The sequence below is a fragment of the Capronia coronata genome, assembly GCF_000585585.1.
Source record: "Capronia coronata CBS 617.96 chromosome Unknown acBCG-supercont1.1, whole genome shotgun sequence".
Lineage (NCBI taxonomy): Eukaryota > Fungi > Ascomycota > Eurotiomycetes > Chaetothyriales > Herpotrichiellaceae > Capronia > Capronia coronata.
In genome coordinates, this window is record NW_006912893.1 from 1,137,121 (window position 1) to 1,163,144 (window position 26,024).

The following is a 26,024-nucleotide window of genomic DNA, read 5'->3' on the forward strand; positions in this document are numbered from 1 at the left end:
GAATGCAAAAGCCGCACGTACTATCTTCTCCCCAATGGCGATGCACTCTCGTCCGCGTCCGAGGTCAAAGAGCACCTCGGCTAGCGTGTCCCAGAGCTTCAGTGTCCGCAAATCCTCGGGGCCCATCTCATGCTCGCAGTGCTCTGCGAGCTCACAAATCTAGGATTCGGCAAGCTCCAGGCTATCCAACCCGATGGTCAACTGCATATACTCGAGTCGTATACGGAGCGTCGAGTAGTGCAGTCGCCCAAGAGCATCGGCGAAACTGTCGATGGCACCTCGCCATACTAACAGCAGATAGGGTTGGAAATCGAGACGAGGAGCCCGAAGCAGACGGACAAAAACTTCACTAACTGGGTGCTCGGCACCGAGACGCATGCACGCGAACGACCTCAATTGCCGGAGTACGATCATGGCGACTTCGGCGCGGCGTCGTCTGATGAGGTGGATGACAAGATCGAAGAAGGCCGTCTGCATTCAAGGGTGTTGTGCTTTGATGAGAGTTTGGAACCCAGAGGAGGCGCGTCGGAGCACGAGACCGGCTTCATCCGCACGGTCCGTGTCGAGTAGCTCACATGCCAGGTCGTGCGCTGTATAGAGACTTGAGACCGAGCATGTCCTGGGCGTTGGGAAGAGTGCTGTAGACGTCCACGGTCACCCCGCGCATCGACCATGAGCTCCCGGCAAAGGAAGAGGCAAAGTAGTGACCAAGCCTTTGTAGCATCTCCAGAGGCGCTGCATGGCCGAATGGCCGCGCCGGGCTATTGGTGCGTGGAGGCGTCGTGTAACCAAGTTTGTTGCGGACTGATGGAATCCTCTTCTACGATGAGTCCGCGTGGGCCGACAAGGCAGCCATAAATTCGCACTCGGAGCGGTACTTGCGCTAGAGGTAACGTTCAACATTCACCGGGATCACGTGGCCTGCGGAGTCTATGGAGTGGAAGAATGTCTGTTTCCCGTCGGCAGCAGCTCTTCTTCTCGCGCTGCGAGCCATCACCCGTGCAAGCTGGCCATGGACGTGTTTGTGGAAACCCCACTTGGCAAGTCGACTTTTGTACATGCTAGGGCTGAACGGGCGACCGACGCCAGCTAAACCCGTACCTTCGAAAGGCCGGGCGATGCGAGCGTTTACGTCGCTTTCAGTTGGAATTGGCTTTGCATGATCTGCGAAAGTTCTCTCAAAGTCTTACCCTCGTCAAGTAAATGCTTTCGGATGAGGGGCTTCGCCTTCTCCCAGACAGCCTCGTCCTGTGTCCATTGCATATTCGTCATATTGACCGAAGGAATGTGGGAAAGCCCAAAGTTCGGTGTTAGGCTAGTATTCATGCCTGTCGCGTGATGGAGGGACTAGCAGCCTCAGTCCATATGTCTCTGTCAGTGACTATAACTACCTCCCTCACCCCTCCAGCAGGTGTCAGCCTCCCTGCTTGGCAACACATAATGTTCGAGCCTTTCAGGCCCCTATTGACCGACGAGGGCACAGGATTGGGTTACTACAGAAGTATATTGCATTACCCTGACGTGCCGAGACATGCTTGACCCTCATTGGCTCTCTTGTTTCCCTGGAGGTAGCATGTTTCCAAGAGGTACATGTGGCGAAGCAAATGATTAAGGTCTGTTTGGCAGACAAGAGTTGAAGACAGCTTCTGCTTTGTTTATTTAAAGGTGAGTATATCCTCAGCGTCTTGCTTCAGATACGGGCAGAAGTACAAGTCTTGCCCTACATCAGCATACCCACATACCCATACACATTGGGTCAGGATTTCAGCATAAATGTTGCACGTAACAGAATCAAGGACCTTCTCTTCAGCAGTGCAAAGCATGGAAACGGCCGCAAGGGCCCGACCATGGAAGAACACAACATCGCCAGACCATGGGCTTCCGGACTCTGCCCTTAGCTCGGCAGACCAAGATGGTGCCGCATCCATGCGAGTCCAAGTTCCACCATTGTCGTCTGCCGGCGATACCAGTATCAGGAACCAAGCTCGCCTCTCAGACGTCATGCTCGGTCAAAGTGTCGACAACACAGACCAGACGATCATGCAGCCACAGGCGGCGGATATGGTCGTCTTCGCGGATCCCTTTGACGAGTGGACAGGGCCAAGCAACTCGAGCTGGCCGACCAACTTGGACTCAGCGGACTGCGTCGTCGAGGACTTTGGCGCACACAGTCCGAATTCAACTCTTGCTGGACAGCATGAGGTTCCTTCAGGGCCGCAGCGACCCCAGACATGTTCACTCTCACATAAGGTCTGTGGGTGCTGCTGCAGCAGATCGAGTCGAGCAGCAGGTCTCAGCAGACTCCAACCGGGATGCTCCAGAAGCCAATCCCACCAATGTCGAATACTGGCCCATTGCCGAGCGATTCCAACTGCCCGGACATCGAATCTCAGACGCGGAGCATAGCCCTGCATTGGCAAGATGGCTCACGGCGCCGCCCGGTTCTGATCCCTACAACATGATCATTCCTGCGAAGCATATGGAGAGAGAGCAGGCGTGCTGCCATTGTGCAGCATATCAGGTCACCAACAACAAGTGCAGGGAAGCAGAACTCGAGCTCGACTCTGCCACAGAATCCATCCCATAGAGCTGTGCCTGCTTGTCTGAGACTGGTAACGGTTGTACCACGTCCACAGGAGCAATACCATCTGATGTGCATGGGTATATGGGTGGGTAGCTTAGCTGTTCGACCAAGTCAAATATCTTGATCTTCTCATTGACCGCCGATTCAGTCATTTCCGCCCCACGTAGTCTCCTAGATAGTTGATCAGAATTCATCAATACCGATTCAGAGGTCGTCTAGAGGTTCCCTAATGGCACTTTCAGGGCTCCTCTCGCCGCCCAGGGAGATTTGCAATCTTTAATATGTATACCTCACGAAGCTTATTGCCAGTGAGCTATTGTTAGCAGGAAGTGCAGATTGTTTTTCGTCACTGATGCCCCGTCAAACGACGCGCGGACGGAATCTTTGGACCAGCAGGAAGCCAAGGGGACGGGGATGGGGATTCTCTCAGCTGCGTAGATAGGATAGATAGGTTGTCAGGCATACAGGCAGACAGACAGGCAGGTAGGAGTATCATACATGAATCTCCAATATCATCGCAACAGCGAGCCAGCACGTTGCTTAATAAGGACTGGGGAGACTGTGAGGGAGGGATGGTTCATTGCTCTGTGGGGGCTGATACGAGTGAGGTGCGTATAAGCAGCGACCTTTGAGCATAGGGCGGCAAGTATCCTCGTTCCAAAGCGGAGACTGCGGGGCCATCTTATCTTATCGGTTGTGGGACTGAGGCTATATTTATACTGGTACGTACATACCTAACTAAGTATTCCAGCCCTCCAGGGGTCTCAGCCTCCTTCCTTGGCCTCACCTATTGCCCAAAAAGGCGAAAACCAAAACCGACATCACATCATTCTCTAGCGTTCTAGCTTTGAATGCATGAATGTGCAACAGATGTGATATATTGCCCAATTCTGCAGTAAGGCCTACCGCCCAAGCCGGTTGGTATGGATCGTGTCCATTCTATATCCAGTCAGCGGTGGAATATCTCTCACCCTAGTACCACTCTGCTCAGGTATACCAGCTATGGCTTCACATCTGTACGACTCCAAACCAAACCACCGCTGCGTGGCTGCTTACCAAACATGCATTGCCCACGCCGGCCATTTTGTGATCAAGCTGAGAAATGCGAGTAAAAGAAACCCAAGAAACCCTGGGGACCATGGAAAAGGCTAAGGTATGTCATGAAGTATAAGGGCCAGAGCCGATGTCTCTGAATGATAGAGTCTCTCTCGCTCGCAAGGTACAGCAGGCAGAGGATACAGAAGAGCCCCTACACCCGCCAGACTAAATAAGTACAAGACCATCTCAAGTCCTGACCATCAAGTCTTTTCTCTCTCCATTCTCTCCGTCAGCTCTCCTAACAGAAGGAACCAACACCTTACGAGGCCCTATACCAGACGACTCTCGATCCAACCATGACAGCCGCAGCACCCTTGAAGAACGTGGCCGTCTTTGGCGTATGTTCTGCAGAAACCCATCCCTACCGCCACCCTCTTTGACAGAAGACCCCATCTTCACAGAACATATTGAACCCAATAAATAAAAAGAGTTGGACTAGACTGACACGAAGTAACTGACATTTCTTAGGCCGGAGGCACCAACATCGGCCACCACGTGGTAAAAGCGCTAGCCTCGAACCCCGACGAGTTCACCGTCTCCATCATCGCCAGGAAATCGACCAAGTCCCAATTCCAGCCCCGCGTGCAGATCCACTACGTCGACGACAGCCTCCCCCACGACCAGCTCGTCGCGGCCCTGCATGGTCAAGACGCACTGGTTTCCGCGATCGGGTTCAGCGCCATCGCGCTCGAGGAGAAGCTCATCGCCGCGGCCGTCGAGGCTGGCGTCAAACGCTTCCTGCCGTCCGAGTATGGTGTCAACAACACCTATCCGCCAGCGAGGGCGCTGTGTCCTGTATTCGACGCCAAGGGGGCGGTCATTGATCTTCTCCGTGAGAAAGAAGAGACGGGGTTGACCTGGACGGCTGTGCCGAATGGGTTATGGCTTGATTGGTGAGTTGTTGTTGTTGACTTATTCGTTCTCTCGCTTGCAAAAACCCTACCTCCTCGATCGACCATGTCGTATCTATGACCACTACAACTAACCCTACCGAACTATGGTCCATAATCGTTACAACTGGCTCGAGACACGAGAATATCTATTACTGCTAATCTGTACAATGTACACTAACAATGTGACTCAAAGGACTCTCGACCCATCCATCAAGTTCGCCGACATCGATATCAAAGCCCACACCGCAACCCTATGGCCCTCTCACAAATCCCAAGCCCACACTCTCTCTTGGTCCACTCTACCCTGGGCCGCCGCGGGAATCGTCCAGATCCTACTCAACCCCGCATCAACCGTGAACAAGGTAGTCCCCATCCGCGCTTTTGAGGCGTCGCAGGCCGACCTTGTTGCTGTGCTCGAGAAAGTCCAGAACACGAAATACACGATTTCGCAATTCGACGATCCCGCTACGCTGATTCCAAGCGCGCAGCGGTCGTGGTGTGACAACAAGGATACAGAGTCTGCTTTGATGCTGGTGAAAGCCGGCTTCTTTCTCGACGGGTATGGGAGTGATTTCGTCAACGAGGCTACGGCAGAATTGGGAAACAAGTCTCTTGAGTTGGAGGAGTTGAAGATGGAGGATGTTATCAGGCAGGCTGTGGAGCGGTGGGCTTGTAAGTAGAAGATCAAGAAGATTAAGACGTCATGAAAAGAAGGACGTGTATTCGACGAGTTGAAGTCAGAACTTGATGAATGTCGAGGATGTTCCGATGATGGCGTCCACTGATGGCATAACTCGTCGGATAGGATACACATTGGGCACTTCCGCAAATTGTCCACCGAGGAAGTGGGCAGGCTTGTAGCCATGATTCATTCATTATTCGTTAGGAAACACCGCGCAGAGTTTCCCCATGTCATTTATATATATATACCTCAGGCAGTATATATACTATATCCAGCCCGAAGCCCTCGACCGAGTCAATACACATCTCCGGGTACGGTTCAGGTTTCAAAGAGTCATGTTCATCGGCATTGGCATTTGGGGCCGCCGAGTCCCAGACATTCCTTTCATGGCATGGCAGGGCAACTCTCTTCAAGTACAAACCGTCCAAATATAATATAATCAACTCCAAACCATGCTCTCAGACCCTGCGTGGTAGTTGAGTTCAAATCTAGTCACACAAGGCGTCTGTCTTATCTCTTTCTTCTCTCTTCTTTTCTTTCTTTCTCTTAATGCGTAATCTTTTCTTCATGCATCACGCTCTCCGACCTCTTCTCCGTCTCGAGGTCATGCACCCGATTCTCCAAATCATGACTGATATAGCTTTCCTTGCTCTTACCCACGACGATCCACGGCGCATGGGTGAACAGGTAATTCATCTCCTCGAGCGGCCGGCGAGCGGTCTCAGGCAGAAACAACCAGAAGAAGATAGCGTTGGTGAAGTTGCAGACGATGAAGAGGATGTAAAACTTATAGCCGATGTTTTTCATCGCGATGGGAGTGACTTGGCCCTAAAATGGACAAAGGAAAAAGATTGTTAGTTTATTGTTTCCTTTTCGTCGTTTCAGAAATTCAGAAACGAGAGTGAAACCCAATGAGTGCCTTAGGGACATAGCAACGCTGATTTGTGGTGTATGTGGGTAAATTCCATGGGGGGGTGTACTTACAATCATGGTATTAAACGCAAAGCTGGTCATGGTCACTATACTCACACCCTTGCTGCGCGTGCGAGTGTCGAAGACTTCGGACGGAATGATCCAGCTCAGAGGGCCACAGGTACAGCTGAAGCTGAAGTTGTACAGCCAAGTCACGACAATGAAACCCCACTGAGCTCCGACGTTTGTTGAGACGCCGGGAGGGAACTTGGCCAGTAGAACGGTGGCGACGATGAACATCACCATGTTGCCGATGTTGCCGCCGATCAGGGGCCATCGACGACCCGTGCGGTCGATGAAGAGGACGGTGCAGAATTGGGCGACGAGGGCGATGATGCTGTTGATGCCTTGGTATTTGAGGGTGTCGGCGCCGGTGATGCCTATTGATTGAGACAGATAGATCTGGTTAGTGAGAAGTTCGGAAATATACAATCAAGATGGGTTTATGGCGCTCGAGGAATGCTTTTCTTGTGACAACAACAACAAACTTGTATTGTAGAAGCTTTTCTTTTCTTGTTTCTTGTGCTAATGTTCAGAATACACATACCAATCTGTCCATAGATCGTCACCGAGTAGTATTGAATGGCCGAGACACCGGTCATCTGCACCGAGGCTTGAAGCGCACAGCAGAGAAAAAGTCTTCGGAATGCCGACCGGTTGGTGAAGAGCTCGAGGTAGGATTTGGCTTCGTGTTCATGTTCAAGGTCGATCGAGCTTTGGATCTGTTCGTACTCCGCGACGACCCACGGGTCCTGTTCATCGCCGTGCGAGTGCAGTTGCGCGAGTGTTTTCAGGGCTTTCTCGCGTTTGCCATGGTCCATGAGCCATCTGAACACAGGTTGATTGCTGTCAGTATACGTATACCTATGCGTAAGGAATATATGGCCCAGATGTCCCAGGCCCAAGAAGAAGGTCGAAAGAAAGAGGGCATCGAAAAAAAGAGTGAACGGGGTTGTAACCACTTACCTAGGAGATTCCGGGAACAAAAAGATCAGTCCCGCTAAAAAGATTGCAGGAAGAAGCTGCAGACCCAGCGGGATTCTCCATTGCCCGCTGTTGTTTTTGATATCGACAAAGGTGCCCCATGAGATCCAGGCAGCCACTACGGAGCCCACGCCGAGCATGAATTGCTGCAAGGCTGTGACGCGGCCTCGAATGCTAGGATGGGCCAACTCGGCTTGATACAACGGGATGACCATGACGAGGAAGCCGACACCCAAACCGGCCAGGAATCGACCGGCATAGAGAAAATGGATGCTTTGTGCCCCGGTCTGGAGGCTGCCGCCGAGGATGAAGATGACGGCTCCCAGGGTGATTGTCCATCGACGGCCCAAGTAATCACCGCTGGGACCGCCAAATCCGGAACCGAAGAAAGCGCCGGTCGTGAACATGGACACGACGAGCCCGGAGGACGTGGCGTCGGGCTTGAACGCGGACACAAATGTGTTGCTGGCCACGACTTCGGCGATGACTCCCAGGTCATAACCGTAGAGGTAGGACCCTAGTGAGGCGAAGACGCTCACGAGGAACTGATACCATTTCGGAGGGAGGGCCATGGTGCTGAAGGACTCCAGTAGTCGTTACCAGATGGACAGAGTAGTGATTTAAGCAGTCAAGGAATCTGAGAGAAGGGTGTTGCTTGCCTCTCACGGACGACAATATGAATGGGAGAGGCGCGATTGCTGTTAAGCTGTGAGAACATATAGGAATCTCGACAGGCGGGTGGCATGAGGCAGTAGATATGTGGCTGTGGGTCTCATTCACCCCCTGGCACTGTTCTCGTATATCGAGTGGTCGAAGCACTGCTCTAGCACGCTTGCACTCTTGCCCTCGTGATGTCCGCGCTAGACTCCCGCAGTTTTTCCCACACGAGTCACATCCCCGCAAAAAAGAGGATTGCTCCCAGACCGGAGCGAAATGTGTGGGTTATGGATGATGGAGAGCGGCCTTAGCTTCGGTCTTCGGCAGCAATGATATCGCCATCACATCAACTCCTGAAGGCAGCGGCGGCAGGTGCGATCGGAGGCGAGTGAAGGAGCATCAAGCCTTGTTGTGGGGGAGGAGAACCTCCGGCGGGGGAGAACCGGTCGCCCAATATGGAAGTTGTCCGGCGTTTGCAGATCATCACGGAGAAGGTGCCGGTTAGTAGAGCGAGTAAATCACTCTGACTCCTTCCTGCCTGTCGCTCACGGCTGAGCAGTTCCGGTGCCGCAAAGCCTTGAGCATCTCGTGACAGCCAGGTAAGCGTACTGTGGATGCTCTAACTTACCCCGTAACCCGTTCAATCATGACAACCTAGGCATTGTAGACTCTTGTCGGACATATCCCGGCATTGGCCTCAATCTCAGTGACCGGAGCTTCGCCCAAAGAGGAAATTCCACCTGGTGACAGCCCCTGGATCGAGCCTCCGGACATTGCACCCACCATGAACAGTACCATAGGTGTCGTGGGACTCGTGCCTTGATAATTAGCCGGGCTTCATGTATCTCGACATACAGAAGATACTGAGGTTGAGTGCTTGTCCAAGATCAGGAACATCCACGTGGACCATCATCACGTGGTTGGATTGAAATTTCGACAGAACGACCAGTGAAGAATTAATCACTTCATTGCTGAAAGTCTTATACTCGTCGTAGACTGTATTGAACTGAGCAACCCTGTCTCCTTTCTTCTTTCAAGGGTGATTGCCTACCTGGTCCATCAAGATGACGACCGTTACCAGCAGTTCGACGCCTTCAATCACCGTTTTCCCCTCCCACAAAGTCGCGAGTATAAATCGCAATATATATTCTGGCTTTACGGAGCACATGGGCCGCTGTATATACGGAGGAATCTACGATCCAACCAATCCAAACAAAGAACTGGTTGACTCGCATGGATTTCGAAAGGACGTCCTGGAAGCACTCAAACCGCTCGACGTTCCCGTCTTCCGCTACCCAGGAGGCAACTTCTGCGCCACATACCACTGGCAAGACGGAATAGGACCGGTCAAGGATCGCCCAGCCAGACCAGAACTGGCATGGGGAAACGTCGAAAGCAACCATTTCGGCACTGATGAGTTCATGGAATGGTGCAAGGCTGCCAACACGGAGCCGTATCTGTGTCTCAATTTCGGTACGGGCACCCTCGACGAGGCCATGGCCTGGGTGGAGTACTGCAACGGCACCAAAGACACGTACTATGCCAATCTGCGACGGAAGAACGGCCACCCGGAGCCGTACAATGTCCAGTACTGGGCTCTGGGCAACGAGATGTGGGGACCGTGGCAGATTGAGCAGATGACTCAAGAGGCCTACGCCGCACGAGCAGTGCAATGGGCGAAGGCGCTCAAGCTCCTCGACCCGTCCGTTCAGCTCATCCTGTGCGGCAAGGAAGGCGCCACCACTTGGGACTACTACACCCTGAAACACTGTCTGCAGCCCGCCGGGTTGAGTGATCTGGGCGAAGAACGCCTTCCGTTGATCGACATGCACAGCATCCATCTATACACGGCGAGCGAAGACCATTACGAAAATGTGACCGCGCCGTTGGCGGCCGAGCGCAGTATTGAGGTCTGTTCTGGCCTCATCGATTTGGCCATTGTCGAGAACAAAATCCCCGCCTTGCAGAAACGGCCGACCATCTGCTTCGACGAATGGAATGTCTGGTCGCCACCGCGTGCTCCTGGAAGTAAGGGCGCCGAGGAGCTATATACCCTCTCAGATGCTCTCGCCGTAGCCGTCTGGCTGAACGTGCTAGTCCGGAAAGCCCGGGACGTCGGCATGGCGTGCATTGCTCAGAGCGTCAATGTCATCAGTCCGCTCATGACCACGGAGACAGGCATCATCCGGCAGACCATCTGGTGGCCATATGAGCTATTCTGTAGGTTCATGAAAGGTCATACTGTGGCGGTCCATCTGGCCTGTGAATCCTATACTGGATCGACGAAGCCTGACTGGGTGAGAGCGGTCAAAGAGACTCCATGGCTCGATGTCAGTGCCACAGTTGACGATGACGGTTGGGTCAGCGTCTGTGTGGTCAACATGCATCTGGAGTCTGATATGAGGACCGTCATGGGAGGAGTTGGCGACCAGAAGGTAAAGGTGTATACGATCACCGGTTCGGATGCGAACGCCACAAATATGGCTGGAAAAGAAGAGGTTGGGTTGAAGGAATCGGATTGGGATCCGGCCAGAGATGCTACTTTCGTCTTTCCCAAGTGTTCCATAACGATGCTGAGGTGGAAAAGCTCATAGAACGATATCACCTGTCAAAATAAAGCTGTGAGATGATGAAGTCGCCCGGTAGTCCAAGCCTAGACCAGATCTTTTGAATTCTTTTCTCTGCCCATGCCCCATATCAGCAGCGGGACTGGGATTCGGCTGTAGATACAGATCCTATCGTTGATGACTTCCATAGACTATTCAACACCAAAATCAACGCCTCCCTCGACGGACGTATACTCGGTTTTACCCAGCCTTTCTGAGCTCTGCCAATTTCACCAAGATGTCATGATATTCTCGGCTTACACCCCAACATGCGAGTCTAGTTCGTAACAACTTGGCACCCTCGATCAGAACTTTCTGTGGTGTCTTACAAATGTCGCCTACGTTGCTCATGTGTCCCGACATGTTATGGCCATTGCGCACAAAATGCTGAATCATCTCATCATCACACGGGCGGTCCAGATGGATGAATTCCGGCTGCTCGTCGGACGAAGAGGTTCCTTCATCGCCGTCAGAGTCGATGCTGCGCGGCGGAGAAGTCGTCGAGGGGATTTGTTCGCTGACGGCTACGACACCGCCATCGGAAGGAGGGTTCGGCACCTGTTTTGCGACATTTGATGTTGAAGAGGCCATATCTTTTGGAGAGGTCAAATCAGAGTTTTCTTCTGCATGAGCAGTAGCCTTGTTGATGAACTCGACGGGGTCCTGCTTCCTCTCGATGCGAGAAAGCTGGATTGCAGCACCTGCGTCAGGTCCACTCGGCCCTCCCTCGGGTCGATGGTTGGCAGCAGCAGCAGCGTCACGTTCCAAAGCAGCAGACTTGTACGAGCCGTAGGTCCACAGAACGAGAGCGGCCAGATACACGGCTACCGGCTCGAAGAAACTCGTCGCTGAATATCGCCGAACATACCAGAACACGGAGCCAGCGTGGACCATGGCTAATCGGGCCTTGTGTTGGTCCTCTCGTAGCCAGCGCCATGTGATCTTGCGGATTTGCGGCAACTTGGCACTATTGCGGGGCTGGTAGCTGCCGTCGTGCACGTAGAAGGATGCTCTGGTGGAACTGTTGACTTTGCCAATTAGCGAAAAGAGTAGGTCTTGGATCTCCTGGAACGGTGTGAGGAGGATGATCCGGGCAAGGTGGAGGTGAAGCACGACTGGGTGTTCGACTCCCGATGCTTTGGCCACGACGCTGGATGCCTGCCACTGCAGTACATCAAGGCAGTCACAGGCACTGTTCCGCCAGTTCGCATATAGTGGATACAGAGGGAGCCAGAAGTTATCCTTTGATGGCGTATTCAAGAAACCCCGAGCCTTGCCTGTTGGCACCCATTCACTCAGCGGCTGTTTGATATGAGTTCCCACTTCCCACGTGCGTAGGTAAAGAGCGTGAATCAACAAGGTCTGTGATAGCTCACTGTAGGTGGGATCAACCTTCTTTTTGTTGTACAGCGTCTCGAGCCCGGCACATAGAGACGGCGTTGGGGGCACGTCCTGTACTTCCTTTGCCCAGGTTTCGGGCGAAGGCGCATTCCAGACGGTCTCGGCACACGGCATTGGGGTCCGCGCATCATCAAGATTGCATAGCGGCCGAGCGTTAGCCATATATCCAAGGCAACAATCCAGCATCCATGCCATGTATCCGACCCGGCGTAAAGTTTCCACTTCAACCCAGTCCTTCCAAGGTTGCCACCGGTTATCAATGTCTTCAATGATGGCGATGTCTGTCCTAACGCCGGATTCCGGATGCTGAAGTATGCCAGACTCCAGACACCAGCGCGAAAGGTCTGCATGATAACGTGGCGCCATGGACCGCAATTGATCGCGGTCAGACTGAACAAGTCCGATAAGGTTTAGTATTCTAGCCTGTGCGAGTGGGACATCCAGGGCGGCGTCATTGGCACCATCTGCATACATTTGGACAGCTCGGCGAAGGAATTCCTGGTAGGCTTCGCGGAGGTCAAGGGCATGTTGACCTTTCGAGAAGGTACTGCCTATTGCAGCGACCGCGAGGATCGCCAGCCAATGTGACTGAAACCCAAAGGATGGCCGATGGATGAATGAGTAGTTCTGGTGGAAGTTGTCAAAATACAGGCCGATGCAGGCATTGAAAGTGGCAACATCTGGAAATGAGTTGCCTTCAAAGGAATCCCGCAACGCATTCGCCCCGCACAATGTGCGAAATATGCTTGATAGTGTATCGTGAGTGGTCGGGGAGCAGTATTGATGACTATCGCCGGGGGATGAAAGCATCGGAGGATCCGGAAATGCATAGCCGTCTTTTTGCTCTCTCGGCTTAGTGAAGACATCTGCGGTGAAGGAGACTTTGCGCTTCTTGCGTCTGACATCCGAGGTCGTCGTTGAGGCGTTAGTCAGCCTGGCTGAGATCATGCCGTCGCTTGCAGAGGAGGCGGGACTTTGTTCCATTGCCACCAAGGCCGCAGGGGCTGCTCCGGTGACGGACATTTCCTGGACAGGATTTGGGGGCATTTGATATAACTGCGCAGTAGGATCGAGAGGGAGAGCCATTCCATAATCTGTCCCGAGCTGAGGAGGGTCAGAGAGAGAGGGTAGAATGAAAGAGAAATCCTGTTCGAGTTCCGCATCATAAGGCGAAGGATATATACTCGGTGGAATCCAATTGAGTGGTTCATCAAATGCAGAATAGTCGTAGGTAGAAGGGGAAACAAAATCGGCATTGAAGTGAGAACGCATCTGGACGTCTCCGTAGTCCCCGCCTTGCAGCATTCGACTGGTGGTTGAATTCAAGTGGTTGGCTTCCATGGATGCTTGATCGCTGGGGGGAACTGGCATATTTCCGCCAGTGTACTCTGGGCCAAAGCCTGGTTGTATCAGGGGCGACTCCACCTCCATAGGTCCAGGATTGGTGGCTGGCAAGATCGTAGGGACAGGTGATTTTATCTTCTCGCCATTGTTTGATGTCTGTTGGACTGGCTCATGGTCTTGGAAGACTAGTTGGCTGAAGTGTCCTAGTAGATGTTGTTTCGGCCTGTCATTCTCGGTTTTGGTCGAGTTCTCGGGCGACGAACCCTTCCGCCGTTTATTAGGATAGCTGCAGTCGATATTACGGACATTGCATCGTCCACATGGCATTCCACCGGAGCATCTGGACCTTGCTGTCGCACAAGCACGACAAGCTCTGAACGTGCCGTGGGTGACACGGTGGACTGGACCGCGGTCTTCTGTTGCTTGATGGCTTTTCTCATGGCGGAGCAGGGTGTCCGAGCGGGCAAATGTCTTTCCACACGTGGCACATGCCGCCGACCGCTCAGCGGTTTTATCTCCTGCGATATCCTTCATGTCGGTGACAAACAGGTCCCGCCCGACGACATCAGGGAGCTAGGATTTTGAGGCCTGCGTCTCATCGATAATGGACCGTGCCGTGGCGAGGACGCACCTTCAGGGTGCGGAGGTCATGGTGAAGTCAATGTCCAGGATCGGGGGAAGTTGAATTTGGAACACGAGATGCGCTTCTGGAGAAACGAAATTGCGGGGAGAAGTATCTCACACACGTGACATGCGACCAGATGAGGGCAGTCCACGTGACACCCTACTAGCAACACTACTGAGGAGCATTGGCAGCTGAACTGCAACTGAGTGCCCCTTTTTCTTTCGAACTCGAGATTGTGTTTCATTCTGACCTTGGCTGGCTTGCGGAGTCAAGTAGCCGATCTCCCATAGACGCATACCTTGACGAGATGGAATGTTCAGTCTCCCATTGCTCCGGGTTTGAGGTGGTCTTGGTCGGTCAAGGCCATTTGGCATAAATGGTTAGTTACATATGGACCATGGTGCGAGCTACGATCTTCTGGCGAGTCCACGGACCATGACTGTAGACGCCAAACGGGAGACCGTGATGAACCAGTGGAAGAAGAACGGTACGATGGGCTTTTGACGATAGTATTATATCTAGTGATACGAAGGCTGGTAAGCAACATCGCCTCTCCAGACCATTTTGTCTTCCATCAACTACCAGGGCCGCTGGTGAGTGAACTTTGGTCCTGGCTGTCTGGGAAGAAATACGCCCCGACACTACACATATGCTGTTAGTTGCTGCGGAAGAGAGTGCAGAGATAGAGACGGATGCGCCCCAGGGGAAGAACGATGTACTTACGCAACAATAATGTAGCACGCACACAAAAGCGCACCTTCAAGATAATTGCTCCTCCCATCGAGGACAAGAAAGTTGACGATAAAGGTGGCCACGAACAGCGACCCTGTCTCGAAGAGGCTGAAGTAGAGCGACATGTCCTTGCTCAGGATCCATCCGAGGATGACAACCACCGGCGTGACAAACAGGGCGATCTGGATGGAACTTCCAAGGGCCACGCCCAGTGCCAGGTCGAGTTTATTCTTTGCCGCCACCGTCACCGCCGTGACGTGTTCGGCGGCATTGCCGACAATGGGCAAGATGATCAGCCCGACAAACGCCTCGGATAACGGCGAATTGTCCACCAAGTGCTCGATGCTGCCCACAAGGAACTCGGCACACAACGCTACAAGAGCGGTGGAAATGAGCAGTAGGACGATCGAGGCGGTTTGGCCAATTGGAGGTGCATCGACAGTTTCTTCGGGGATACTGCTGGGGGCACCACGACGGACTTGACCTGAGGAGTCCCGACGGAAGTTTGGAGTGTGGTCGGGGTTTGACCGGTATCGGCGGAGATTGTGAATATGAGGATCTGGCGGGTTCTTATTCCTCGTGGGCGGGAGTGTCGTAGACCGGAACACTGGTGGTGTACGGAAGGAGATCCCTCGAGGGCCCAAAATCGGCTTCTTCTCCTTGGCTGAAATATATGGGGCAGTCGTAGGCGCAGCCATGGGCGGGTGCAGCTCTACGGCCATTTCCTCTGGTTCTTCTGTCTTCTCCGCCAGAATGTCCGGCAGAGCTGAATCGACGTGAGGGGCGGCCTCCACATCATCCTCGTGTTCAATTTCAGTCTTCTGGTGTCGCTTTCTGCCTAACTGCGCTCTCAATCGCTTACGAACGCGGCGCTGCGATCCCGAGCTATGGGTTGAAGTCCGCGACTGGTTGGTGGACGACGAGCTTGTGGAATCGAAACGAGCCAAGAATCCAGGCACCGCTTCCTCGTCGATGATGTGTTGAGGAGTCCCTTGATAGAGGTATGCATGAGATTTCAGTTGGAACAATAGGTAAAGAAAGTATATGATCAGAAGAATCACTGAGGTCCCACGGCTGAGTTTGACAACGGCTCGATCTGCAATGGCCAAATCATTGAAGGAAGCGTGGAACGCCGTCTGCAGTCCTGGTCAGTATTTTGAGACAACTAGAAAGCATGCATATATGCCTTACTGGAATCAGCAGACTGAGGACAGCAAGCGCCAACAAGCAAGCCGACATCTGGGTGACAGTGCTGTCGTATATCTGTTCCCGATACTCGAGGCCACCAATCAAGAATGCCATTCCCAAAATCAAAAGCAGATTCGCCAGCAGGGAGCCGATGAGGGATGCCTGGACAATGCGAATCTCATTCTTGACAAGGGCAATGATGAAGATGATCAGTTCAACCGCGTTACCGAAACTGACATTCAACAGAGCACCCAGGGTTGGACCAAGTCGATGTGCAACACTTTCTGTGGCAAACGTCAAGAGGCCAGCCAAGGGGATGATGGCCACGGCATTCAGGGCAAAGACCACGTTGGGGTCGACACCGGCAAAATGGACGGCAATACCGACCGGTACGAACACCAACAAGACATTGACCCAACTATGAAGCAGGGCTATCTTGAAGTTCTTCAGTATACGTTTCACCATCGAGCTCTTGGGCTGTTCAGAGGCCCCTGATGGAGCATTCTGGTGCTGACTGGACGCTGTGCGCTTTGCTTCGGAATTGCCATCCATATGAGACCATGGATTGAAGTTGTTTTGGTGCGCAGCGGAATGCGCCCACGCGCGGAACCGATCTGTAGAAGTGTTAGTGATATATGTCAGAAGTTTTGGCGGCGGAAGCACACGTACGCATTGCTATTATTGAATAGGGGTATTGAACTTGAACACTGGCATCACTCCAAAGGAAGATGTTGGCATATGCTCAGCGGCGATGGAACCAAGGGTGACCAGAACCTGTCTGGGAGAAAGCACAGCTGCAAGACTCGATCATAGAACTTTGTCCTAGAGGTACGAGTACCTAGGAAGTACCCATCAACTTGGCAAATGGGAGGCGAAGAGGATGATGATGTTCAAATTGGACTGCAAGGCCTTAAGCATGATAATAAGCATATCTATCGTTAATAGTTTGATGCAAACAAGGCACGAAACAAACTTGGCCAGGCCGCGCCGCGCTAACCAGCTTGGGGCTTGGCGTCATGTATTACTGATGTCATGTCTCCATATAAATTTGTAGAAACCACCAATAGTCAGCATTCATGAAGATCTAAACCAACTCTGGATTAGATTACCAGCTGGTGCAGACTCGCCTCCCATTGGACGCTGTGAACATCATCTGCACTCCTCGAGTTGTAAATCATAGTGATAGAGGGTGAAGAGCATATAGACAAGACTCTTCCCACCTCGAGACTACCATCGTAAATATTGCAGGCAGGCAGTAAGTTCACAATACTGCGTTGTAGTGGGCTGAGGCTAGCAAGGTCATTCTACCGTCATCCGAAGACTCAATGGGCATCCTCCTACAAGTGATCAGCAACGGAATCATGGTAGAGTCTATGGGCACCATTATGCAGCGGGTAGTATACGTGCATAGATAGTACCTGGGCTTGTGTCTATCTAGCCCTACAATTAATTCGAGGTTCTAAACCTGAAGGTAAGCAGCGCTGCGTTCTTGAACCTGGCGACCTTCCATCTCTAGAGTTCGTCTGAACTCATCATTACTACCCTGCAATCCTCCCTCCACCCACCTCAGGATATTGTCGTTGTTGGACGTTATAAAGCGTAGAGTGTGTGACCTCGGGAGTGTAAACCCAAAGTCATAGCCCCTTCTTCATATTGAAGCCATAAATTCGGTGAGTGCCGAACAGTGGCTGGGGACGTGGCGCTGCAATGTCTGCCTAGGTCTGCCGAAGGAGGCACAACACTACCACCTATACCGGGCCACGGCTGACAATTGGCAATATTGGCCGAACAGGAGTTGGAAGCTGTCGCGCTTCATGTCAAACTGGGTTTGGATGGCACTCCAGATCGTCTCCAGATGGTGCAACCGTCTCCAGGGTCGTCCATTCCAGGCAAAATCTCCCTGAGCAGATCGTTAATGTTGAGACCCCTATCCTTTGCGGCCTGCCATTGTCGAGGGTACCCCAAGCTGACTTCCTCGAATCTCACCCCGTCAATCCAGTCTGTCCTCCGGACATGCAAGTGCCCCGTGACCACGACTTTGGCGTTGAAGCGGGTGTGCCAGTGTTGAGTTTTCTTCGTCCCGCACCATATACTGAACCTTGGTATACTGGGTATGGTGACCAGGTCTTCTCGGAGAGGCCAGTGGTTGATGATCACCAGTGGAAATCCTCTGGCAGCAGCGGCTTCTAAGCGCTCTTCTGTCTTTGAAACCAGCTGCTCACACCATGCATCTCTTGTTGCGTAGGGGTCGGGATGTAGAAGTGCTTCGTCAGTCGCATAGACGTTTTCCTCCATCGCCCAGTCGACGGCTTTGTCTCGTGGTACGTCGGGCGGTCTGAAGCTGTAGTCGTACAACGTGAAAATCGGGCAGATAATGCATGGGCCCCCATTGCCTTCGCTTTCCCATTTGACGAACTCATCCTCCGGGGTGATGACGCCGAACTCATTCGCAACTCTCACGCACTCCTGGTATTTGGACTCCCCTCGGAGCTCTTTGTCCAGGTCGTCTTCCGTGGTGATTCCCGGTAGTGTGTACAACTCATGATTGCCAGGCACCCAAAAAACCTGCTTGAAGCGGTCCGTAGCGATCTCGAAAGCCTCCTGAAGATGTTCGAGACGTTCGCCCACATCACCGCATATGATCAAGCTGTCCTCGGGGTGAGGTGCGAGTTCATCCAGTGCCTCACGGTTATGCTTGTAGCTGATATGAAGATCTGAGATCGCATATAGACGCATTGTAATGGCAAACCCAAGGTGTAATAGTATCTTATTCGATGGTAAGTTGAGTCTAGCTAGCACTTCGGCTCCAAGGTTTCGCAGTCCGGCTTGGTCAACGACCAGACCAATATAGTAGACGAGATCCGGATCGTAGGTCAATGGCCGGAAGAAGGGTGCAATAGATTTGGATCATTTGTGGCTCTCACTGACGGTATCTCATTTGAGGCAACGAGCAGACCCAGGGGTCAAAAAGAGCGGTGAGGCCTTAAACCAGTTGTGAAACATCACGTTCTTGGTAGAAGCATCTTCTATGAACGCTTTGTCAAAAGCTACGACTGCAGGAATAGACGATACGACTGCAGGAATAGACGAGTCAAGCGCTGGAAAGGATATGAATCGATCCATATGAACAGATATATGATAAGAACATCGCTAGGGAGCCTGATGAGGTTGTCTCGACTCTCCAGGACGGAAAAAGGTAATTCCGCCGCAATCGGTGCCAAGGCGGGGCGGGGGTTCTGATATTATCTTATCGCAGCCTCAGACAGACTGCGTTGCGGTGAAAGAACATTTGGCGCAGTTGCAACTGCCTGGTGTCTGCATTCTACCACATTCAAGTTGTACCTAAGTTGTTCGGTTGTGCCGCAACTCACTGGTATTCCAAGCAACAATGGTGGCAGCAGGTCCTCGGTCGATGTCTTGGGATTCCACTGATTTCTATTCGTGACAGCGGCTACTGATCACCTTGCAAAGACCATCAGGCAAGAAGTCCATGCTGAGACTCGTGGTGACTTGCAAGCCGCTGAGTCCTTTCTCACCTTGACTGGCTTGTCTCCCTGCCTCGCTGCAAGGGCCCTGAGCAATGATACTGCGAACGGTCTCCTGGAAAAGGTTGGATGGAAGCCTCAGTTCAGCTAATTGAGGCAGTCAAGTTGTTCGAGCCTTGCACCAGCATCTTCTGCAGTCGACTCAGTCCTAAGAACCCCATGACTCCAACTTCCCATGGTCTCACATCCGTTGCTGCCTGTCTACTAATGCATTTACAAGCATGCTGGGACTGTCCGAGACTAATGCAGAGTTCCTCGTCGAGAATGTCCATACGCTGACTGTCCCTCGGCCGCCAACGCCTTGTAACGGACCGCCGTGATTCCCGCAGAATCGAGCCCTACACGAGACGCCCCCGGAAACCACATTCAGACAACACAAAGATCATTAGAACGTCTCCATCAAGAACAGGAAGAATCACACAAGCCGCTGCAGCGTTTCAACACAGCAGTGCAAGTGAGCGATATATCGACATCCAATAGCGCCCAATGAAGAGCTCTGGTCTAGCACCATATCCGGCTGCGGTTGGGCCACGATGCCTCCATCTGGGCGGAGAAATCATCGCCAGGGGCCGGCAAACCACCTTCCTGCCTGGGTGGCCGCTCTGCTGCCCATGTCCTCCCTTGCAAGGACACCCAGGTTGCGGAATCGCTCACTTGTCGGCATTGGTGTATAAATGCGTCACTACCATCTGTCGAGATGTAGAACTTGAATTGGGAATGGAAATCGACGACGGCATTGCAGTCAACTATCGGCCCTGTTTCCTCTCGTATGTCGGGCCAGAACCCTCGGAAGCAACGTCAGCAGGTCTTAAAGTTCAGGCGTACGATACTCAAGTAGTCACGACCAGGACCATTAGGCCTAGATCCAATATCTGATTTTCCGGGAAGTCGAAGTTTGAAGGACTCCAACCCTGGTCGAGTATTCTGGATTCGGGGTATTTCTCCTGGTCCCAGATTGGCTCCAACTCAAACGGAATCTCGAAGTAACAAATGACCAGGATGTTGGCTTTCGATAATGTTATCAAATATGTCCGTCTGAAACTTTTGTGTCTCAGCCTCCGCTGGGTGCTCGCAGGGTGGCAAAGAACCAAACAGGGACGACCCTGTCCGGCTCTCCAGAGCTACTCTACCAGTCGAAGTTGTAACAGGGTTGTGTTCGATGCACATTCGTGGCCGCACGCCGCCTGCAAGCTCGCCTCCGCGAAAATGCGGAGAAATCAACCAAAATACGTTGGCTGCATATCGAGAATTTAGCGTTGCGTGAACCGCGGACGCCATCGTCTATCATCCCTCCGAAAACCGGCCAGTCTACCAGGGTGGGAAGAGATGTATCCTGCTCCCAACTAACCGTTGTGGGTAGCCTGCTGCCTTTAACTGCACTGCGAGTTTGTGACACCAACCCACCGATGAACTTCCGAAAGACCATACATAGCACACAGTGACACATGAAGGCATGTCCTCTTCGCAAAGCCCGTGTCGCGGCGTAGTGATCATTACGTTGGAAAGATCCTCTCACGAAAACTGTTGGCAGCTCAACGAGCTGGTATGGAGGCATGTTTCAAACAAGGTGTGAGTGGTGACATTTTGCCTTGCCGACCAGGGTCTGCCAGGATTCCATTAGACGATGCACTAATGCAACGTCAGCTGTTCGAATGCTAGAAGTCTGGCGTCTTTTCTGCGGGAGCACGGTTGTCTCTGGGTGTCACTGGTTGGCCTGCATACGCCCTTCAACCCGTTGACTGCCTCCCAATTCAACAAAGCATACTCACAGTGCAGAAAAGTACTTACCAGTCTTGCCGTAGCGGTTGGACCGAATTTCAAGAGTTCGATCATTGACCACCTACAGAGTTATGCACGAAGCTCGGTTCGGTGGAGGGATCATCACTGGAGCTCGGACCACTACTCTGTAAAGCTTCCCTGTACAAGCTTCTCCAGAAAAAGCCCTGAGAGGGCGCAACAGGGGGCGCAACAGCAGCAATGGTAGGCGCGTCGACATCAAAGTCCCCATCTACGAGACAAACGTCATCCACTTGCCTGCTCTTCCGGACCACCTTCTCGGTCTCTGGACCACTGTCATTCGCAGCACCTTGCGTGGCAGGTCTGTCTCAGTCCTGTCAACGGGGTCTCTTGCTGTCATAGACCCGCCTAGTGTGGCGTCAACATTTGGGTCCGATCCACATAACCTGCCATCCGAACATTCCTCCTCGAAGGGTCTCTCGGAGTAACTATTTGCAGTTACGATGCTGATCCTTCTTGCGAGTACCGGGGGCATGAGGTGCTGGGGTGAAACCTAGGACACTGTGATGAAACTTCATGATATTGTCCGATGGGAGGAAATCTATCTGCTTCAACGGTCACGAGGCCCAAAACACGGGCTTTTCATGACGAAACCATTGGATAGGAAGGTGGAATGTCGACTCCAACGATGTCTTTCCACCGTGTCTCCTGAGACATGCATGCATCCATACCCAGCAACCGATGTGGGAAGAGGCTAGGTTCAACTGCCAGTGCGATACTCTCATCGGGTGGAGTGACGGCACGTACTAGTCGAGCTGCATGGAAAGTTGAGTCGAGGTGAATCTGAGGCTCACCCTTTTCTAGTTCTTGGTCAAAAGACCTTCTCATTACGAGCACATCAAGTCGCCTTACTGAAAGATTACCTGGACACTAGTGGTACCTCTTGTTCTCTCAGCCTTGTCCGATTCCTTGTTGTCGACCGTAAAGCAGCCATGGCCTTTTTCGAATACCAGCAGGTGCCAGTTGCAACCTCTCTTCCATTGCCGGTGTCGACCCATCCATACCAACCACCTGGCTGGACTGGTTAAGTCTAGGTCAGAAGGACTAGCACTGTGTACACAGAACGTCTCCTGCGTTCGAAGCGGGCTGTACATGATCCCATCAGACGAGTTCCACTCACCGGAGAGGTGATGGCGATTGCTACAACACAACTTTCTTCTTTCTGGTCAACGTTGGACTATCCGATCTTGCATATCGAGTTTGGTGAAATACCCTCATAGACGATGCACACCAAAGTCTCACAATCAGAAGCAAACTTGTGTACATTTCCGGAAAAAAGCATTTCAAAAGGAGTGAATTATTCTTTTTAAGGCTGGCTGATCAATACTGCCCTGATCAATACTGCCCTAATGACCACTTGACATGATATTATCAATTATGCTCCCATGCCGGCCGTGGACGATAGCCACACACCGGTGGAAAAACAGTAGCCCGTCGTCAGCCAGCCCGACAAGCACTGGATGCAGCTGATTATCTACACCAAAAGACTGGGAGATTTTGGTTTCAACCCGCCAAAGGCTGATATGCATCAATTCCGCCCTCCGCTGATGTGCCGACCACGCTGTAGTCACTTCAATGTGCTTTCCACTCCAGCATGCATATGCAAAAATAAAGGGGATTTTTCCCAGATCAATCCAGGTTCAAAAAGGAGTGTGGTAATCAGAATGGGTGACGGACTATGCAGTCATACCCAACAACAAGTTCGAAAAGAGAGAGCAAGAAAGTCGAGGAGGTGGATGCAGGATCCTGAATGCTGCACCTGCTCTGCTTGCCATATGCATGCATGCACGCATGGTTCGGAAGAATCGAATTCGGTCCGTTTCGTTTCCTCAGGATTTTAGAGGAGAACGACGGCGCCAGCGATACCGGCCACGACTGCAAGGCCGCCGCAGAGACCATCACGGTGTGCTGCACCAGTGTAGGCGGCTGGCGCGGCGGAGGCGGAGCCTGTCACGGCCTCGACGGTGGCAGTCGGGGCTTGAGGCTGACCATCCGAGATCTGGGATACAGCAGCTCCAGTGGGTGCCTGTGGTTGGCCATCTGAGATCTGAGAAACCGGAGTAGCGGTAGATGTAGCTGTTGGGGCCTGTGGCTGGCCGTCTGAGATCTGCGAGACTGGAGCACCGGTGGCGGCTTGTGGCTGGCCGTCAGAGATTTGAGAAACCGGAGTAGCTGTGGGTGTAGCTGTAGCGGTTGGTGCCTGGGGCTGACCGTCGGAGATTTGAGAAACGGGTGCCCCGGTAGGCGCTTGAGGTTGACCGTCCGAGATCTCTGAAACGGGAGCCCCAGTTGGACCTTGCGGCTGACCGTCAGAGAGCTGAGAAACTGGAATTCCAGTAGCGGCTTGAGGTTGGCCATCGCTGATTCTGTAAGAGGTCAATCGGGCGTTCTCTTTGAAATAAGATTTCAAAAAGTGTGAACTTACTGAGTGACAGGAGCAGCAGTGTTTCCTTGAGGTTGGCCATCACTGATTCTGATTAAGTATTAGTTTTATTCTGACCAGCTCTTTCAGACTACCAGCTCGGGTGGACTGGATCTGGGTAAACAAAAACACTTACTGAGTGACAGCGACCGAAGTGACTTGGGGCTGTCCATCAGAGATCCTGAAGTTCAACTGAGTCAGTATTGTATCCCACCAAAGGACGGACATCGGGTGTGCTGGCACGGGAGTTGACCGTCAGGGAATACTGCTGGGATGACTTACTGAGTAATTGAAGGAACGACAGTAGTGGCAACTGCTTGGCCATCACTGGCCTGAGTAGCGGCAGGAGCTGAAGAGCCGATCAAAGCGACGAAGTAGACAGGGAAGCAGTGCGGGGCCCAATCGCGATCCTAGAAAACAGACGAACAGGTCAGTTTCCAATTCGGTCAATCAATCATGATTCGAGAACAATGACATACATAAAGATTGTAGAAATCTCCACTCAAGCACTCGTACCTGAGAGTTCGAAGAGTCGTTAGCGAATGGTCAACTTCCAAGACACCACAAAATACCAGCCTCAGATTGAGGAGGGCTTATGTTGCGATCGCATAAACTTACCAGATAGCCGAGCCTCCCAAGGCAAGAGTGTTGTTCGAGCAGAGCGAGAAACCTGAAGTATAGATGGCCCCGGCTTGAGGAGGAGCATCGAATTGGAATTGATAGTTCGAGGCGATGTAGCCGGTTCGGCCAGCTTGGTCGTGAAGAACGGATCCGGAGAGCGTGAGTTCGAGGTTTTGACGCTGTGAAGGTTGAAATGAATGTGTTAGCCAGGTATACCATGACACCAAATGGGTAAAGGTAAGGGAAGAAAGAGGGATGGCACGTAATAACAACAGCAACAGCAACGGCAACATTGGCATCGCACGATATGTAAGGGTTGAACCCTTCTTCCGCAAGGCTCTTGCGAGTGATGTCCAAAGGGAACAACCACAAACGACCCCAGAGCTCGGCATCACAAGCAATGTCTCTCCTTTGATGCTCTCTTGCTTGTTGAACAGTGTGTACAGTACACAGGACCAGTGTAGGTAGTGTGTGGGTTGTACAATATGCAATGTGGAAACAGGGTATAGTACATACTCTTCCCAGATCTCTCTTAGAAGTCGTCGAGGACGAGACATTCACCACGGTGATTTCAAACTCGCCATCGTGCGACGTCTGGCATCCCTCGGGGGTTCCGCTCGACGGGGCAATGGCGGAGGTCACTGCCTGAGGCAGAGCCGAGACGGCCGAGGCCAGCGAGAGGAGCGCGGCGGCAGCGAGCGAGCGACGCATGTTTGTTTGTTTGTTGACTCGAAGATCGATGGGATAACTGAATGTCCGACGAGGTTCTCTTCGGGTTTGGTTTGCGTTCCTCAAGATCCCAATAGCAGGTATTGAGGTCTTCAAGGTAGGGTTCAGGGGAGACAATAAGTAGCACTTTGTTTCGCAAAACGATAGTAAACGGGCAATCCCAACACAGATTTGATTGATTGCCTTGAAGCGAGCGAGTGATCAATAAGAACCTAGAGCCTTGCCCAAAAGTACACCTTTTCTCTTTCTTCACGTGGGAGAAGGAAGAGACAAATCGAAGGAAAAAGGAGAGAAATATAAAATAGTGAGGCTATAACCGCACCTTTAGTATCAAGTGACATGGGCCGAACTCACTCTTGAACTATTGACTGACATCGGAGTGCCCGCATGCGGTATACCATTTACCTTGGGTAGGTGGGCAGAAGAAGCGTGCGTCCCATCCATCCATCCAGCCATGCATCTCAGATGCGTTACGTGTCTTTTCTCGCATGCTCCATCGCCAGCCCGCCAGTCCGCTGGCTGGGTCGGAAAAGAGGATCTGGGACAAGAATGGTCCAAAGCTAAAGCGTGATTCGATGTCCTGGCCCCGAGACAGATGTCTCCATGTCGTCTTCTAGTTCCTCCATGCGAAAGTCGGTAGGAGGCGGATGCATGGAGCACCCTGCGTTGGAGTGGAAGGGAAGTGGTTGGAAGTTCAGAGTGACAGCTCGTGCGTGACGGTTTGATATACGCGGTAACGATCGATACTGGCGTCTGCCTTGTTTGGGACTAGTGGTATTGCTAGTTGGTAATGGTGTGCTCATTGCGTCGTCATCGACTGCTGCTTTAACGGCTCTAGGGGCTCCACTCCCAGCCTCGTCAGGACAGTCGCCAGCGTCCCTCTCATTGGCCAGAGGAAGAGGGCTGGTTCACAACGTAACTACAGAATACCTAGAGTATAGAGCACGGTGCCTGATTGAGGAGGTATGCATGTCTCGTGTTCACATGGCCTTGCTTGAGATCTCTGGACAAACTTCCTAGTGGACACAATGATGGGCTCGCAGTTGTCCTGTTCAATATGTCCAGACACAAATGTTCGTGCAAGAGAAGATGTGCCCAGCAGGCGAGCAGGCGACCTGCGTTCAAAGAACATGTGTTGGCCACT

At 52.4% G+C, this 26,024-nt stretch overlaps 7 protein-coding genes across 7 annotated transcripts; 2 read left to right on the forward strand and 5 right to left on the reverse strand.

Annotated features, from left to right (window-relative positions):
* Window positions 1-3,978: 3,978 nt before the first annotated feature.
* A1O1_00411 (saccharopine dehydrogenase) lies at window positions 3,979-4,579 on the forward strand (the record flags this gene model as incomplete). The annotated part of the gene is made up of 2 exons (XM_007721330.1): window positions 3,979-4,020; window positions 4,151-4,579. 2 exons carry the CDS (start codon window positions 3,979-3,981, stop codon window positions 4,577-4,579), a joined length of 471 nt encoding a protein of 156 aa, XP_007719520.1.
* A 1,224-nt stretch (window positions 4,580-5,803) lies between these two features.
* On the reverse strand, window positions 5,804-7,785 carry A1O1_00412 (uncharacterized protein; the record flags this gene model as incomplete). Its single annotated transcript, XM_007721331.1, has 4 exons — window positions 5,804-6,085; window positions 6,242-6,609; window positions 6,777-7,057; window positions 7,196-7,785. The coding sequence occupies 4 exons, from the start codon at window positions 7,783-7,785 to the stop codon at window positions 5,804-5,806; spliced, it is 1,521 nt and encodes a 506-aa protein (XP_007719521.1).
* A 1,149-nt stretch (window positions 7,786-8,934) lies between these two features.
* A1O1_00413 (alpha-N-arabinofuranosidase C) lies at window positions 8,935-10,464 on the forward strand (the record flags this gene model as incomplete). Its single annotated transcript, XM_007721332.1, has 1 exon — window positions 8,935-10,464. One exon carries the CDS (start codon window positions 8,935-8,937, stop codon window positions 10,462-10,464), a length of 1,530 nt encoding a protein of 509 aa, XP_007719522.1.
* Window positions 10,465-10,677: 213 nt separating this feature from the next.
* A1O1_00414 (uncharacterized protein) lies at window positions 10,678-13,661 on the reverse strand (the record flags this gene model as incomplete). The annotated part of the gene is made up of 2 exons (XM_007721333.1): window positions 10,678-13,485; window positions 13,542-13,661. 2 exons carry the CDS (start codon window positions 13,659-13,661, stop codon window positions 10,678-10,680), a joined length of 2,928 nt encoding a protein of 975 aa, XP_007719523.1.
* Window positions 13,662-14,565: 904 nt separating this feature from the next.
* Window positions 14,566-16,318, reverse strand: A1O1_00415 (uncharacterized protein; the record flags this gene model as incomplete). The annotated part of the gene is made up of 2 exons (XM_007721334.1): window positions 14,566-15,714; window positions 15,770-16,318. 2 exons carry the CDS (start codon window positions 16,316-16,318, stop codon window positions 14,566-14,568), a joined length of 1,698 nt encoding a protein of 565 aa, XP_007719524.1.
* Window positions 16,319-17,578: 1,260 nt separating this feature from the next.
* A1O1_00416 (uncharacterized protein) lies at window positions 17,579-18,502 on the reverse strand (the record flags this gene model as incomplete). The annotated part of the gene is made up of 1 exon (XM_007721335.1): window positions 17,579-18,502. The coding sequence occupies one exon, from the start codon at window positions 18,500-18,502 to the stop codon at window positions 17,579-17,581; it is 924 nt and encodes a 307-aa protein (XP_007719525.1).
* A 4,443-nt stretch (window positions 18,503-22,945) lies between these two features.
* Window positions 22,946-24,862, reverse strand: A1O1_00417 (uncharacterized protein; the record flags this gene model as incomplete). Its single annotated transcript, XM_007721336.1, has 7 exons — window positions 22,946-23,474; window positions 23,534-23,581; window positions 23,667-23,711; window positions 23,813-23,940; window positions 24,010-24,046; window positions 24,149-24,330; window positions 24,668-24,862. 7 exons carry the CDS (start codon window positions 24,860-24,862, stop codon window positions 22,946-22,948), a joined length of 1,164 nt encoding a protein of 387 aa, XP_007719526.1.
* Between the last annotated feature and the right edge of the window lie 1,162 nt (window positions 24,863-26,024).